Source organism: Cetorhinus maximus, chromosome 3 (assembly GCF_964194155.1).
Source record: "Cetorhinus maximus chromosome 3, sCetMax3.hap1.1, whole genome shotgun sequence".
Classification (NCBI taxonomy): Eukaryota; Metazoa; Chordata; class Chondrichthyes; order Lamniformes; family Cetorhinidae; genus Cetorhinus; species Cetorhinus maximus.
Genome location: NC_135881.1, coordinates 56956665 through 56973551, shown reverse-complemented (window position 1 = coordinate 56973551; position 16887 = coordinate 56956665). Strand labels below are relative to the sequence as shown.

At 45.9% G+C, this 16887-nt stretch overlaps 1 protein-coding gene across 1 annotated transcript in view; it reads right to left on the bottom strand.

Moving 5' to 3' along the window:
* Positions 1-16887, bottom strand: part of cubn (cubilin (intrinsic factor-cobalamin receptor)) — a 481327-nt gene that overhangs the window by 270034 nt on the left and 194406 nt on the right. The window contains exon 29 of the mRNA XM_078535601.1: positions 2898-3076. Coding sequence (XP_078391727.1) covers positions 2898-3076 — 179 coding nt within the window. The remainder of the gene's footprint in view (positions 1-2897; positions 3077-16887) is intronic.

The following is a 16887-nucleotide window of genomic DNA, read 5'->3' as shown; positions in this document are numbered from 1 at the left end:
CGGGCAGGGAAAAGCCCAGCCATTACTGCCCTGATCCTGCCTGAAAACAAATTGAAACGGTTCCCAATGACTCAGTATTAACTACAACAAAGGATAATACACTGACAGCCAGATGTTTCCTTTTAGATATTTCAAAACTCTTGGCTGAATCTACTAGGCAATTTGCAGAGCAGTAGGAATAGAAATACTAAGAGTCACCACAAGATAAATGTAGCCATTTGCTTTAACTTAACTGTTTAAATAGTGCTGTTCTTTGATGCAGTGTTTAGTCAAATAGCATATCCTGCCATGGTAACAAGGATGATTTTTTTTTGAGTGTGATCACAGAAATTCCTCACATGTCACATTTTACTGGGAACAATGTACTGTTTGGTGTCTGGGTCTAAAAAAGGGAGGCAAAGGGCATTTTTGCACGAGTGGAGATCTGTGCAAATGGTCACTGGGTTGTAGTCATCAGTTTAGTTAAATTAAGTATACCGAGACTGAAGCACTGAAGATGTCTTATCAGCACTACTGCTTTTTATCATTACTGGGATGACAACCTATTTGAAGACTGATTTTAGGCACCCTTTTTTTTACTATATATTTTATATTTAAGACTTAGCAAATTATTAACTGATGCAACCAAAAAGAGGGGCAAAATTATGAAAGGTCTAGACAGAGCGGATAGAGAGAAATTATTCCCAGTGGTTAAAGGGTTGACAATCAGAGGATTCAGATTCAAGGTGGATTGTCAAAAGAACCACAAAGGTGACATGAGGAAAACACCATGCATATAAGAAAAATAATCCATAAAGGAAACTATTAAGTTAACACAAATGTGTTTTAATGTGGCAAGAGGACCTTATTCAAACCTAATTTTAGATTGGTAGCAGGAAGGGTTAAACTGCAAAAAGGCTGCTGAATGAACATGTTTTTCCAATTTCAAATCCTCCATCCTAGTTTGAGCTTAATTAGTGCAGTGGTCATTCTCAGTGATCACATTTCCTTTCATTTACGCACAGGAAACCCCATACATCTGGTGTATGTATATTTAAACTGATCTACCCAGTTCTCCTCCATCCATTGTGTGAACCCCTGAGATATTCTCTACAGCTGTGCCAGTGACATGGTTCATTCGTAGTAAAATATAGTATTATTAAAGAAATCAAGTGGACTGCTTATCAATCTTATCATATTCTAGATTTCAAACTCATATTGCAGCATGTTTCTGTGGATACTTTGGAATAACTAAAGTAAAATCACGAACTCTGCCTTTTTGTTTTACAAACAGGATGCAGCAAAGTGAAGAATAGTACATATTTTCTACTTGGATGTGTAATTAAGGATCTGCTGAAATACAGGCTTAGAGGATGCAGCCTCCATAAAAAGGAAGTTTCACCAGAAATTATGTCTCAATCGGTCTGCAGTTAATCCCTGCCTTTAATGTGCAAATTCACAAACAGGTATTTCCATTTAAAAAAACACAGAAAGGCTTTGTTTTAAACAAGATCTACAAGACACTGATAGGAAACTGGAATATAGTCCATTTGTGCCAAATTGAGAGTGCAAAGTGAACTGGCTGAGATTAGGTTTATGAACTCATTTAAAATATTATCACAACAGCAATTAATGGGAAACATTTTATACAATGTCCTGAGCAATATAACATTGAGTTTATTTGGCACTATTTTCAATTGTTGCAAGCTAATTGTTGTACCGTGTGATTAAATTCCTGCCTGGATCAGTTACTGTGTTCTGGAGATCAACATGGACTTCTCCTTCTAATTTTGTTTTTTCTGGGTTGATTTTGAGGAATGTCAATTTTGGGAGTGAGTATCTTTTGCTACCTTTTTGTACCGAGTGTCAGCATCAAGTAATCACCGGATGGATATGACACAGCAAGCTAAAGTTCCCTTGCTCTGCAGAAACAATAGAGGAGAGTTTCCTTTTCAATCTTCTGGGCAAGTGTCAGATAATTCCACACCTCAGCCCACATTTCTGGCCATTAATGAGCCAAGAATATGAGAGCACAAACCTCTAGCCAATGTGCCTTTACTAAATAAAATGAGTTAAAGCATTCTTAACCCAGTCTCCAATTAGCACAAACTGGCAATGCAAATACACACACAATTCTACATTAAACTGGCAATTTCATAAGAGACTATAATGTTGGCTGACGTAGAAAACTGAAAACTTCTCTGGTTTAGTAGCAAATACTTTCCAGAGGTTGGAATTGAAACACAATGTTGAGGTAGAGTAGAGGGAACTTTACTTTGCATCTGACCCTTTTTGATCAGAAATGGTCAGCGATGAAACTGGGCTGTTGAAGCAGAGGAAGTATTAAGTTCTCTAACATTGACTTTCATCTCCATACTGAGCATAAACATTTATTAAAATATGCTGTTTCTAACTTTCTAGCCTCCGGTATCTAAAGATGAGCTGACTCCTTTTTTGACATTTGGGGATAAAGAAAAGGCATTTACTAGTTTAAAAGTTATTTTCCTGCTTCACACAGCTATGCTCATGATTTCCAGTTGAGGCCAAACATAAAATTAATCAACTATGCATATGACAAATAGCAGGTTGCATAGTCACAATGGGGAGAGGTAGAGTATGCTCAGTTAAAAATAAATCGCTAGTGAAACCTGATGTATAATTCAGCATTGACAACATAATCTGTAGGATATTGAGGCAAATTTTTTAGAGGTAAATCAAGATGGTCTGGAAATGGTTATTCATGAAGGAGGACTGGGGGAACATCTAAATTGAAATAGTACAGAAATATTAATGTAGTACTGATTTACTAATAATTACCTAATCTTTTAAAATATCACTTCACAAGCCCTTTAATAAAACTTTCTTTTAAGCAACTACCTAAATAAATTATGGACTTAATTGATTTTTTTATGACTTACAGCTACATAGTCAGAATCACATGATTGATGTTCAAGGTCGAAGTCAGCAAATTCAAGCAGGATGTGGTAGTGGTTATCCACAGTGATGACCCAGGAACAATCTAGATTATTGCCATAAGGACTGGGATAGTTTGGGGAGTGGATTTCTCCTTTAGGAGCTGTAAAACGCCCACCACAACCTGAAAGTGAAAGAGGAAAAGACACTTTTATGCGGAAATGAAAAACAATTTTAAAGCTAAGCCTCATGTTCCAGCAAGTTGCTTGGGGACGGGAGGCTACTAAGGAAGGTCAACACTGCACCCCTCCCCTCCAACCCCAAATCATGCATCTGAATATAAAATTAGATGAATAATGGTGATTAATTATTACTATATTAATAAATGGTCCAGATTTTGGTATCAGCAGTGAATAAACCGCACTCACTGTTCATTGCACAAACTTTTGTCAAAAATGACAAAAGGAAGGTTTGTGATTCAGACAGCAGCACACCTGCTCTAGGCACAGCTTTTGTGTTTCATTTACTGTCTCATCACCATTCCTTTGGTCCTGCAAAACTATCCTTTCTGTTATTCAATCTCTCCTGTCTTCCACCCTATGACAGACCTTCCTTTTGTCCTTAATTGCTCTGCTCACCCCTTGCTCAAAGCCTATTACATCGCTAACTTTACCCAGTTCTGATGAAAGGGTCATCAGCCTGAAACGTTAACTCTGGTCCAGGTTTTCACCACGACGAAGAGGCACTCTGTTGTGGCGAAATAGGGAAAATGGCAGAAAATCCTAAATCCCGCCCCTGAACACAGCACTTCCTATTTTAATGGTGGTGGGGCTGGAATCGGGCCGGGGTTTGCACATGCCCATTTTATGAAGGCAGCTAGTCATTTAATTCATCAGCTTCCTCCACTGAAGTGGGATTTTGGTGGCCCAGAAGTGTGAAAACTAGCATTTGCAGATTAAGCCGGGTAAGAACCAGACTGAACTTGGTGGGTTCATTTGGATAGCCCTTTGGAGAGGTAAGGTACATCTTTGGGTACGGTGCTGGGGCACCTTTGGGAGAGGTAAGACATCCTTTGGGATTGTTAAAAGTAAACATGGTTATGCGTAAAAAGTGCAGAAATTCATTGGAACTGTCAAAGCTGCAAGCTGTCAAGCTGTCAAGGAGCTGTCAAAACTCACTGGAACTGACAAAGCTGTTACTGGATTTAACTCTGCTGGGCTTCAAATTAAAAATAAATTCTGAAGTTCAAAAAAATTAACTGCTTGATGTTTCATTCTGTCCATTGACATAAGACTGAGGGTTATCATTGTAGGATTTGTGCTGCAATAGCTGATTTTACAAACTAACATTATCACAATGGGGTGCTGTTAAGTGACCAGTTTGATTGACAGCTCCAACTGGTTATAGAATAAAAATGTTTGTTTTCATAAGGGATTAGTTGAAGGAATTTCTATGTATTGAATTTTTTTTTTCACCAATGAGAGTGTTATTTTTTTGATTAAAATAATGATGTCAGCAATAGACACAAAGCTTTATTGTATGTCAACATGGCTCCTGAGGGTTGCCCATGGTTGGTTCTAGATGAGTTGGCATGAAGTGGGCAAAGGGTTGTGGGTGAAGCCATCAGTTGGCACTAAATTGATATAGGGATATAAAGGGCCATGGAGATGTGGGGGACATAGGGGGTATAACGGTCATGGGGTTGGATAGAGTAACATGAGTTGGCATAGGGGGTATGAGGGGCCATGGTGGATGAGTAGAGGGGCATGGGTTGGCATAGGGAGAATGGGGGCCATGGCAGGTCGGTGAGGGGTATGAAGTTTGGACTATTTTAGATTTAGTATTGTGTAATGGGAAAAGGCTAATTAATAACCTTGCTGCAAAGGATCCTTTAGGAAATAGTGATCATATTATGAAGGGATTTTACATTAAGTTTTACATTAATCTAGTTCATTCTGAAACTAGGGTCTTAAATCTGAACAAAGGAAACTATAAAGGTTTGAGGGGCAAGTTGGCCATGGTGGATTCAGAAAATACACTCAAAAATTTGACAGTAGACTAGCAATAGCTAGTATTTAAAGAAATACGACATTGTCTACAACAAATATACATTCCTCTAAGACACAAAAAAAAACAAACAGGAAAGTTGAATCAACTGTAGCTAACAAAAGAAGCTAAAGATTGCACAGATCAAAGGAAGTGGTTTACAACATTGCCAGGAAAAGTGGTATGCCTGAGGATTGGGAGCAATTTAGAACTCATCAAAGGAGGACCAAGAAACTGATAAAGAAAGGGAACAGAGAATGTGAATGCAGGCTAGCGAGAAACATAAAGGCAAACTGTAAAAGCTTCTTTAGGTATGTGAAAAGCAAAAGATTAGCAAGGACAAATGTAGGTCCCTTACAGGTAGAGGCAGGAGATTTATAATGCACAATAGGGAAATGGAGGAGAAACTAAACAATTGACTAAATTGCTAGAGTTTTTTGAAGAGGTAACAGAGAGAGTTGCCGAGGGTAATGCTGTTGATGTGGTGTACATGGACTTCCATAAGACATTTAATACAGTGCTGCACAGCAGACTTGTGAGAAAAGTTATAATTCATGGAATAAAAGGGACAGTAGCAAGTTGGATACAAAATTGGCTCAATAATAGGAAACAGCGAGTAATAGTTAATGGATATTTTTCAAGCTGGAGGAAGGTTTGTGGTGGAGTTCCCCAGGGGTTGGTATTGAGACCCTTGCTTTTCCTGCTATATATTAATAATCTAGATCTTGGTTTGCAGGAGACAATTTCAAAGTTTGGGGATGATACAAAACTTGGAAGCATTGCAAACAGTGCAGAGGACAGTGTAGAACTTCAAAAGGACATAGACAAGTTGGTGGAGTGGGCAGATAGGTGGCAGATGAAGTTCAAGAGAAGTATGAGGTGATTGATTTTGGTAGGAAGAACATGGAGAGATAATATAAAATAAGGTGTGCAACTCTAAAGGGTGTGCAGGAACAAAGGGACATGGGTGTATATGTGCTTAATTCACTAAAAGGTGGCAGGACAGGTGGAGAGAACAGCTAATAAAGCATATAGTATCCTAGGCTTTATTAATAGGAGCATAGAGTAAAAGAGCAAGGAGGTTATGCTAAACTTGTATAAGACACTAGTTAGGCCTCAGCTGGAGTATTTTGTACAGTCTGGACACCACACTATAGGAAGGGTGTGAACACATTTAGAGAGAATGCAGAAGAGGTTGACAAAAATGGCTCCAGGGATGAGAAACTTCAGTTATGAAGATAGATTGGAGAAGTTGTAGCTGATCTCCTTGAAGAGGAGAAGGCTAAGAGGAGATTTGATAGAGGTGTTCAAAATCATGAGCGGGCTGGATAGAGTAGATAGGGAGAAACTGTTCCTGCTTGTAAAAGGATCAAGAATGAGATTTAAAGTGATTTGCAGAAGAAGCAAATGCAAAGTGAGAAAAAACTTTTTCACACAGCAAGTGGTTTGGGTCTGGAATGCACTGCCTGGAAATGTGGTGGAGGCAGGTTCAATCGAGGCATTCAAGAGGGCATTAGATGATTATTTAAATAGAAACAATGTGCAGGGTTACGGGGAAAAGGCAGGTGAATGGCACTGAGTGATAATGCTCATTCAGAGAGCCAGTGCAGACACCATGGGCCGAATGGCCTCCTTCTGCACTGTAACAATTCTGTGATTCTGTGAATTATAGTGTGTATGTCTTCATGGAAGAAGACTTCCCACAAATACTAGGGAACTGGGGGGCTTGTGAAAATAAGGAACTGAAAGAAATTAATATTGATAATGAGGTAGCACTCAAAAGATTAATTGGATTGAAGATTGATAAATCCCCTGGACCTGATAAGTTACATCCCAGAGTGTTGAAGGAGGAGAATATAGAGATAATGGATGCATTGGTGCTTATCTTTCAAAATTTTATGAATTCTGGAAAGGTTCCTGCAGACTGGAAAATAGCAAACATAACCCCACTATTTAAAAAGGGAGAGAGGGAGAAAATGGAGAACTACAGACCTGTCAGTTTGCCATCAGTAGCAGGGAAAATGTTGGAGTCTATTATAAAGGATATGATAACTGGACACTTGGAAAATAATGGTATGTTTGGGCAGAGTCAACATGGATCTATGAAGGCAACTTGATTGAAACATGTAAGATCCTGAGGGATCTTGACAGGGTTGATGTGGAGAGGATGTTTCCTCTTGTGGGAGAATCTATTACTAGGGGCCACTGTTTAAAAATAAAGGGTCACCTATTTAGGACAGAGATGAGGAGAATTTTTTTCTCTCAGAGGGTTGTGAGTCTTTGGAACTCTCTTCCAGAAAAGGCATTGCAAGCAGCGTCTTTGAATATTTTTAAGGCAGAGATAGATAGATTCTTGCTAAGCAAGGGGGTGAAAGGTTATCGGGGGTAGGTGGGAACATGGAGTTGAGGTTATAATCAGATCAGCCATGATCTCATTGAGTGGCCGAGGGGCCTACTCCTGTTCCTAATTCGCGTGTTCGTATGAAAGGGAAATCATGTTTGACAAACCTGTTGGATTTTTTTGAGGATGTTACTTCTAGTATAGATTAAGGAGAACCAGTGGATGTGATGTATTTGGATTTTCAGAAGGCCTTTGATTAGGTCCCACACAGGAGGTCAGTAAACAAAATTGGAGCACATGGGATTGGGGGTAATAGACTTGTATAGATTGAGAATTGATTAATAGACAGAAAACAGAGAGTAGGAATAGATGGGTCATTCTCAGGATAGCAGGCTGTTACTAGTGGGGTACCAGAAGCATCTGTCCCGGGGCCACAGCTGTTCACAATCTTTATAGATGATTTAGATGTGGGGACCAGATGTAATATTTCCAAATTTGGTGATGATACAAACTAGGTGGAAATGTAAGTTGTGAGGAGGATGCAAGGAGGCTTCAAAGGGTCTTGGACAGGCTAAGTGCATGGGCAAGAACATAGCAGATGGAATATAATGTGAATACACGTGAAGTTATCCACTTTGGCAGAAAAATGGAAAGGCAGAGTATTTCTTAAATGGTGAGAGGTTGGGAAGTGTTGATGTCCAAAGGGACCTGGGTGTCCTTGTTCATGAGTCACTAAAAGCTAGCATGTAAATGCAGCAAGAAATTAGGAAGGAAAATGATACATTGGCCTTCATCACAAGGGGATTTGAGTACAGGAGTAAAGATGTCTTGCTGCAGTTGTATAGATCCTTGGTGGGATGGCCAAGGATCTTGGGTATTGTGTACAGTTTTGGTCTCCTTATCTAAGGAAGACTATACTTCCCAGTGCACCAGGTGTCCATTAGACTAATCCCTGGGATGGAAGGATTGTTTTATGAGGAGAGATGGAGAAAACTGAACCTCTATTCTCTAGAGTTTCGAAAGATGAGAGGTGATCTCATTGGCCAGAATTTTCTCGTTGGTGTGCGGGGGCAGGCCCCACACACCAACGTGTAAAATGATGCGCGGTGAGGTCGGGCAAGCAACCCGATGTCACCACGCACCATCGCGCGATGTTCTTGGATGCACACCCGCCATTAATTAATCAGGTACTTAAGGCAGCAATTGATGGTGATTTTTTGAGGTCTGTGCAATCTTCACGGGCTCAACGGGCAGGCGGGTAGGAGACATTTGCATAAATCTCATCCACGGGCGGGATAAGAGGGGTGAGTGGGGTCGTGAATGGTATCTGTTAGATATTTAATTGTGAAAGTTACTGCTACTTGCCTGTGTGAGCAGAAATGCTTCAAAGCTCATACCAGCTGCTTGGACAGGAGTAACAGCCTTCAGGTCAGGACTCTACAGTAAAGAGCATTTTTGGGGCCTGCAGGCTTCAGGAAGCCTTCCCTTAGCCAGGTAATGGGAGTTGTGCTCTCCACTGGAGGCACCTCCTCTGAGGAGGAAGGAAGGCCAGGAGGGGGAGGAGGCCCCAGGAATCCATGTTCAACCTCCAGCGGAGCCACCTTTGGGAGTACAGGCACAGGCACAAGGAGCGCAGGGCCAACAGGAAGTCCAAGGCAGGAGGGGCCGCAGAAGACGCCACTATCCTGCTGCCAGGGTATACAGGCAGCGATGCAGCTACCTCAATATGTCTGAGGTGCAGTGCCGAAGGAGGCTCCGTCTCTCAAGGGAGACCATCACCTCCATCTGTTAGATGAATGGCCCTGAGGTCTGCACCAACTGTGTGGGTGGACACCCCATGCCAGTGGCGCTGAAGGTCACGGCTGCCCTCAACTTCTGTGCCTCTGGCTCTTTCCCAGGGTCGGTGGATGATCTTTGCGGAGTCTCCCAGTCAGCTGTCCACACTTGTGTCAAGCAAGTGACAGACGCTCTGTTCAGACGTGCATTGACTTTCATCCACTACTGCTGGGACGATGCCAGTCAGACAAAGCGAGCCAGAGGCTTTGCGGCTATTGCTGGCTTCCCCCGTGTCCAGGGTGCAATAGACTGTACACATGTGGCCATCAAGGCGCCAGCAGGTGAGCCCGGTGCCTTCGTCAACAGGAAGGGCTTCCACTCCATGAATGTGCAGATAGTGTGTGATCACAGGATGCCGATTCTACAAGTCTGTGCAAGGTACCCAGGCAGCTCCCACGCCACCTACATCCTCAGACACTCCCAGGTGCCGAGGCTATTCAGTGTTTCGGCCCAACTGGATGGATGGATGGCTGCTGGGTGACAAGGGCTATACCCTCAGAAGGTGGTTCATGACACCTCTCCACCACCCAAGAACAGTAGCTGAGCAGCGGTACAGTAGGAGCCACGCCTCCACAAGGGCTGTGGTGGAGAGAACTATCAGTCTTTTCAAGGTGCGCTTCTGATGCCTGGACCGTTCAGGGGGCGCACTCCAATACCCCCCAGATCATGTGTCGCTGACAGTGGTTGCATGCTGCGCTCTCCACAATCTGGAAAGAGGGGACGCAGTGGACAATGAAGATGTTGAAGCAGTGGCTGTGGCTGCACACGATGAGTCCAGCAGTGAGTCCGAGGATGAGCACACACAGGGAAATGCTGAGGGGGTAGATGCTGACCTGGGCATACTCCAGGGAGCCAGGGACTCCTGGGAGGCATTAATCCAAAGAACCTTCAGCTAGCACACCACAGATGAACCTCCAACACACGCCAGGGCTGCAGGCTCCATACTCGATACCTGAGTGCTAAATCTGCCTGGATAGGAACACTAACTAAGGCCCTTGTCAATAAAGCTCAATGTCAAACAACTCACTCATAACATCATAAGTTCCCGTCCACCGGCAGAAGTAAGGAATCACCCTGAGCCATGCTCACATATCAAAATTTAATGAGATTGCAAAATTAACTTCAGAAACCAAAAAAAAAGATGTTGCACATCACACAAAGTCTTAATGAACTAATATGGGGCAACATAAGTGCACCAGTAGAAACCCATGGTGTGCCTAATGTGCCTTAAATTTATGCTTATGGGTGCTATGTCTAAGTGCTGTCCCCTCGTTGGCACTGGCATCTGAGACAGCCTGCTCACTGTGCTGTCCTGTTGGCCTCGATGGCCTTGGCAGCCGTCCTCTGGCCCGTGAAGCCTTTGATGGCCCTGCCTGGGAGGGAGTGGCCAGTTCCACAGCTGGCATTTCGCCAGCCGCTGCAGCCTCATCGGATGTCACGGTAACTGGCAGAGGGGCGGAGGAGCTGCTGCCCTCATCCGGAGCGACCTGAGAGGAGCCCACAGAGACGACAGGCAGCTGCTGCGCCAATGTGAGGTTGCTTCGGACCTCCCTACTCACCGTAGATAGATAGGCACTGAGCTGGGAAACTTGGTGCCCAAACCATCTCCCACACTGGCACTGACCAGTTGAGGTCAATTCCACTGTGAGCGCTTGCTGGTCAGAGTGCAACCCCAGGAGGCCCTGATTGTTTTCCTGGAGGAGCATCTCCATGAGAGTCGCCACTCTTTCCATGGAGGAAGCATGGCACTCGACCATGAGGCTCATTGCATCTGTGATGTTCCGCGTGGACTGCTCCAGCACAGGCACCATGCCACGCATTGCCTCATGTATCTCCGCCAGATCCTCCCACATACCCTGCTGCACTTTTAGTGTTTGCTGCCTCACGGACGACTCCAGATGCACATCATCAGCCACCGACTGAGCATGTGCCTGGTACCCAACTGTCCTCCGATTGCCAGCGCCCTGGGCACTCGCTGTCTCTGCCCGCATCTCAAGCGAGTGTGAAGTGCCCTCACCACTGTGTCCCGGGACACTAGCCGAAGATCTAATTCCCAGCAAGGAGCTAGTATCTGCGCTGGTGCCTGCTCGGCAGAGATGGTGTGACGCTGGTGAGTTGATATGTTCTGGGCTCTCAGGTGCGAAAGGTGGCCCCTCTGCTTCCTCCTCCCAGCCCTGCTCCGGTGATGCTGAAAGGAAGAACATGGACATTTGATTAGTTAAAGTGCAGACAATGTCAATGTGCATGCCTGTCCCCCGGACCATTGTGCACTCATCCTTCCAGAATCAATGGTCAACCCATGTTGCAAACTTCAATCACTGAGCATTGAGCAGTGCCATGGCTGCTGGGACACACATGGTGACCTCAGTGCTTGGCAAACACACCTCCCCGTGTCACCCCAGCCTCACCGCCACCGGTGGACCTGGGCGCATGGCGCCTCTCCAGATCCATGGCCTGCTGTTCAAATGGAGTCAAGATGGCCAACTGGGCCTGGCCTCTGCCAGTCCACATCCGCTTGGCGAAATTGTGTGCAGTCTTCTCCTGAAAAGAAGAGAAGAGCATTTAGTCCAGCCTGTACCTGGATTCCCATCACATCCCTGCCACCCCAGCCAGAGTGGGGCATTGCAGGTTTCCAGTTCTTTGTCACCCCGCAGCTGCTGCACACTCACACAAAGAAGCCAGGGCTGACCCACGCTTGCCCAAATGCTGCCTCCTTCACATTTGGCATCACAAGATATAACCTTGCTAAGCAAGGAGGCACAAGCACGTGGAATGCAAAGGCCAGCAGATGGATTGGTGCCCCACCACCTGGAAGCTCCCCTCCCAGCATGTTAGCACCCTGACTTTGACATGTTCCAGTTCCAGCACAGATCTTTGTGCAGATCCATGAGTTTCCCCCACCCACCCCCAATTCTATACTCTAGGTGTCAGTGTCACACATGCTGCAGGTGCAGCACTCATCTCAGCACAACCCTCTCAGGGTCAACATAGCATGGGCAATATCTGATGGCCCACTCAGCGAGGGATGCATGCCGTGAAGGATGCAATGCAGTACCTTCACTCATAGTTGCCGGTGGGGGGTGGGGGTTTGGCGGGAAAGGGTAACGGTTGCATTAAGTGACCTCAGCCAACATGGTACTCACCCTTCCCAAGCAAGGAGGTCGTTGAATCTTTTGCGGCACTGGACCCATGTGCGTCGCACCACATCATGGGAGCTCACACTCTCGGCCACCTCCTCCCAAGCACGTTTGGTCAGGTGGGGAGGCCTCCGCTTCCCGTCCCTCGGAAGCAGGACCTCCCGCCGCACTGCTGCCTCCTCCAGGAGGGCAGCTAGGCACTAATCCAAAAATCAAGGGGCACACTGCCCCGCTGTCCTACCCTCCAGCCTGGCCTGCCCCACTGGCCTACCCTCCGGCCTGGCCTGCCCCACTGGCCTACCCTCCGGCCTGGCCTGCCCCGCTGTCCTACCCTCCAGCCTGGCCTGCCCCGCTGTCCTACCCTCCAGCCTGGCCTGCCCCACTGCCCTACCCTCCGGCCTGGCCTGCTCCGCTGCCCTACCGTCCGGACTTGCCTACTCACCAGAAGCCCTCTGCTGAGCTCTTCCACTGGCCATTGTGAGCAGCCTTGCAAAGGCTGCCAGGCCTTCATTTAAACAGGCCGGCAGTCAGTGCACTCCTGCCGTCGCCTGCCCACTCCGGCTATCCTCGGGAGTCGAGAAATACGCTGGGTGGGCCTTAATTAGCCCGTCCGCGTAAGATGCCTGCGTGGACCCGATCGCAAGTGGCGATCAGGTCGGCACCCACCCGGGCCCATTCCTGCTCGCCCCACCCGACATGGGGAAAATTCTCCCCATTGAATCTTACAAAATTCTTACACGGTGTGACAGGTGTAAAGAAAATATCATTTTTTTCCAATATTACTGTGGGATACTGTGAGGCAGGCTTGTGGGGTCTGTATGTATGTTGGGTGTGTGTGACTAATTTAATTATACTGCAGGCAGTTGGGCTGCAAGGTTTAAATCATCAAAGAGATTAAGTGTAAAAGCAAGCATTTTGAAGAACTAAGATGAGATCCCAGTAGGTATAGTGTGAATAGGAATTTACATTAGGAGTTGAATGTTTAGCTGTTGAATTTCAAAGAGACATAACAGTGAGTTTTACAGCAAAGATCATAAATTTATAAAGCAAAGTTATTAAGTTTATTTTTCCCCGAAGGTAGTGACCATAAAGACAACATGAAAGATTTTAGATAAAAGCAAAAAACCAAGGATGCTGGAAATCCAAAACAAAAACAAAAATACCTGGAAAAACTCAGCAGGTCTGGCAGCATCTGCGGAGAGGAACACAGTTAACGTTTCGAGTCCGAATGACCCTTCAACAAAACTAAGTAAAAATAGAAAAGAGCTCTCTCCCGCATGAAAGATTTTAGATTCTGGGAATGGTAACTCTCAAAAGACAGTTAAGAACAATGGGTAAAGATGAAAGGGAAGAAATATATTTAAGGAAATACTGAAAGCTGTATGAGGTGTGGCCATGTGAGATCTTGATGAGTGTGCTGTGGAGTAGCAGCTTCTAGCCACCACAGAGAAGTGCTTGCTGGTTTCAGAAAGCAAGTGTTTATTACAAGCAGCCTCCACACTCATTCCAGGGGAAGCAGGCCTGACTTCTAATCCAGCCTAAAAGCAAAAAACTGCGGATTCTGGAAATACAAAACAAAAACAAAAATATCTGGAAAAACTCAGCAGGTCTGGCAGCATCTGCGGAGAGGAACACAGTTAACGTTTCGAGTCCGTATGACTCTTCAACAGAACTAAGTAAAAATAGAAGAAAGGTGAAATATAAGCTGGTTTAAGTGGGGGGCGGTGGGACAAGTAGATCTGGATAGAAGGCCAGTGATAGGTGGAGATAACCAAAAGACATCACAGACAAAAGGACAAAGAGGTGTTGACGGTGGTGATATTATCTAAAGGAATGTGCTAATTAAGGGTAGAAAGCAGGACAAACAAGGTACAGATAGCCCTAGTGGGGGTGGGGTGGGGGGAAGGGATCGAAATAGGCAAAAGGTAGAGATAAAACAATGGATGGAAATACATTTAAAAATAATGGAAGTAGGTGGGAAAAGAAAAATCTATATAAATTATTGGAAAAAAACAAAAAGGAGGGGGAAAATCGGAAAGGGGGTGGGGATGGAGGAGACAGTTCATGATCTAAAATTGTTGAACTCAATATTCAGTCCGGAAGGCTGTAAAGTGCCTAGTCGGAAGATGAGGTGCTGTTCCTCCAGTTTGCGTTGAACTTCACTGGAACAATGCAGCAAGCCAAGGATGGACATGTGGGCATGAGAGCAGGGTGGAGTGTTGAAATGGCAAGCGACAGGGAGGTCTGGGTAATGCTTGTGGACAGACCAAAGGTGTTCTGCAAAGCGGTCACCCAGTCTGCGTTTGGTCTTTCCAATGTAGAGGAAACCGCATTGGGAGCAATGAATGCAGTAGACTAAGTTGAGGGAAGTGCAAGTGAAATGCTGCTTCACTTGAAAGGAGTGTTTGGGCCCTTGGACGGTGAGGAGAGGGGAAGTAAAGGGGCAGGAGTTGCATGGGAAGGTGCCGTGGGAGGGGGTTGAGGTGTGGGGGGTGATGGGAGGGTGGACCAGGGTGTCCCGGAGGGAATGATCCCTGCGGAATGCCGCTGGGAGGGTGAAGGGAAGATGTGTTTGGTGGTGGCATCATGCTGGAGTTGGCGGAAATGGCGGAGGATGATCCTTTGAATGCGGAGGCTGGTGGGGTGATAAGTGAGGACAAGGGGGACTCTATCATGGTTCTGGGAGGGAGAAGAAGGTGTGAGGGGCCGAATTTCGAGTCCGAATGACTCTTCAACAGAACTAAGTACAAATAGAAGAGAGGTGAAATATAAGTTGGTTTAAGGGGGGGCGGGGTGGGACAAGAAGAGCTGGATAGAAGGCCAGTGATAGGTGGAGGTAACCAAAAGATGTCACAGACAAAAGGATAAAGAGGTGTTGAAGGTGGTGATATTATCTAAAGGGATGTGCTAATTAAGGGTAGAAAGCAGGACGAGTAAGGTACAGATAGCCCTAGCAGGGGTGGGGTGGGGGGAAGGGATCAAAATAGGCAAAAGGTAGAGATAAAACAATGGATGGAAATACACTTAAAAATAATGGAAATAGGTGGGAAAAGAAAAATCTATATAAATTATTAGAAAAAGGGGGATCAAAAAGGGGGCGGGGATGGAGGAGAGAGTTCATGATCTTAAGTTGTTGAACTCAATATTCAGTCCGGAAGGCTGTAAAGTGCCTAGTCGGAAGATGAGGTGCTGTTCCTCCAGTTTGCGTTGAGCTTCACTGGAACAATGCAGCAAGCCACATCCCATGAATGAGCAAAATAAAATATTCCCTTCCTAAAACTCTCTGTCTCGCCATCGCTATCTCCTCCTTTAAGACCCTACTTAAAATCTACCTCTAGGACCAAGCCTTTCGTCCCCTGTTCAAATATCTTCTGACATGGCTCATGTCAGTTCTTATCTGATTAGATTCCTGTGAAGTATGTTAGGATGCTTTACCCTGTTAAAGATACTATATAAATGCAAGTTGTTGTTAAAATTGAACAGAATAATCAATGAAGAAAAAGCACAAGTGTTAGTCTCATTATTATTAACACCAGGATCCATGATCCTGATATGGTCCTCCTGCAGCATGAAAGAGAGGAAGACGTGGTTATCACGTCTTAGCACCTTTCCTGGCCCTGTGTGACCACCCATTAATGCTTCCCAGAGAGTGCTGTTCACCCCTCGGATGGCCAGAGATGAGTGCGCTGTGTGGCTGCCCTGTCAACCTGCGGCATGGGGGAGACTGGTCCAAATCAGGTTGCTGAGATTGCAAGGGGCTGTGAGCGCCACCAGCAATGACTGCTACAAGGCCAGCGTTGGCGAGCAGATTGTACAACGTGTGCAGTCCAACTGCTCCACAGTCCAATAAAATGCTGGCGGACTCAAAGTCTATGCTAGAGGGGTGGGGGGGGTGGTGGTGGTGGGTAAGGAATGGAGCACTTGGTGCCCCTTTTGTGCCTCCGCAATGCTGCATGGGCAGGCAGGCTAGGAGCCTGACCCCAATCATATCACTGTGGCTGTGCCTGATCTGTCTCAGCTGCAGCGGCATGGTCAGTTTATACAAGTGTCCCTAATGCATGGCCACTTCCCTCGCCTACCCTGCCCCCCCCCACCTCAATTGCCTGTGCACGGGATGCAGCGCCAGGCCAGCACTTGACCCCACCCCACCACCCCCCTCCCCCGCTCAGCAGTTGCCTCCAAGGCTGGCCAGCACTTTGCCCCCAGACACCAACTCCTCAGCAGTCACCTCCGAGGCTGGCCAGCATTTGCCCCCAGACACTCTCACCCCTCAACAGCCGCCTGCGGAGCCAGGCATCAGTTTCCTCCACCCCCCAACTGAGCTTCTGAGGCCTATAAACAACGGGCGAGCTATGGAGAACGCTGCTGCTCACTCACCTTAGCTCCCCCAAAGTGAAGACCACCAAGTGAAGCATGTGTGCTGTAGTGAAACACGTCGGTGTGCTTTCCCACTGACGTGGACGGATGATACGGCGGGGCTCCAAGAGCCTGGCAGGGTGGGCTTTTGATTATATGTTAATGTATTACAATTAGCTCCCTGCCGACCGATGGGGAGAAATGTGGCCCTCCATCAGCGGGGCTGAGCGGAAGATCGCGACCTGCCTTCAGGCCGTTGTGAAATGGATCCCGCCATAT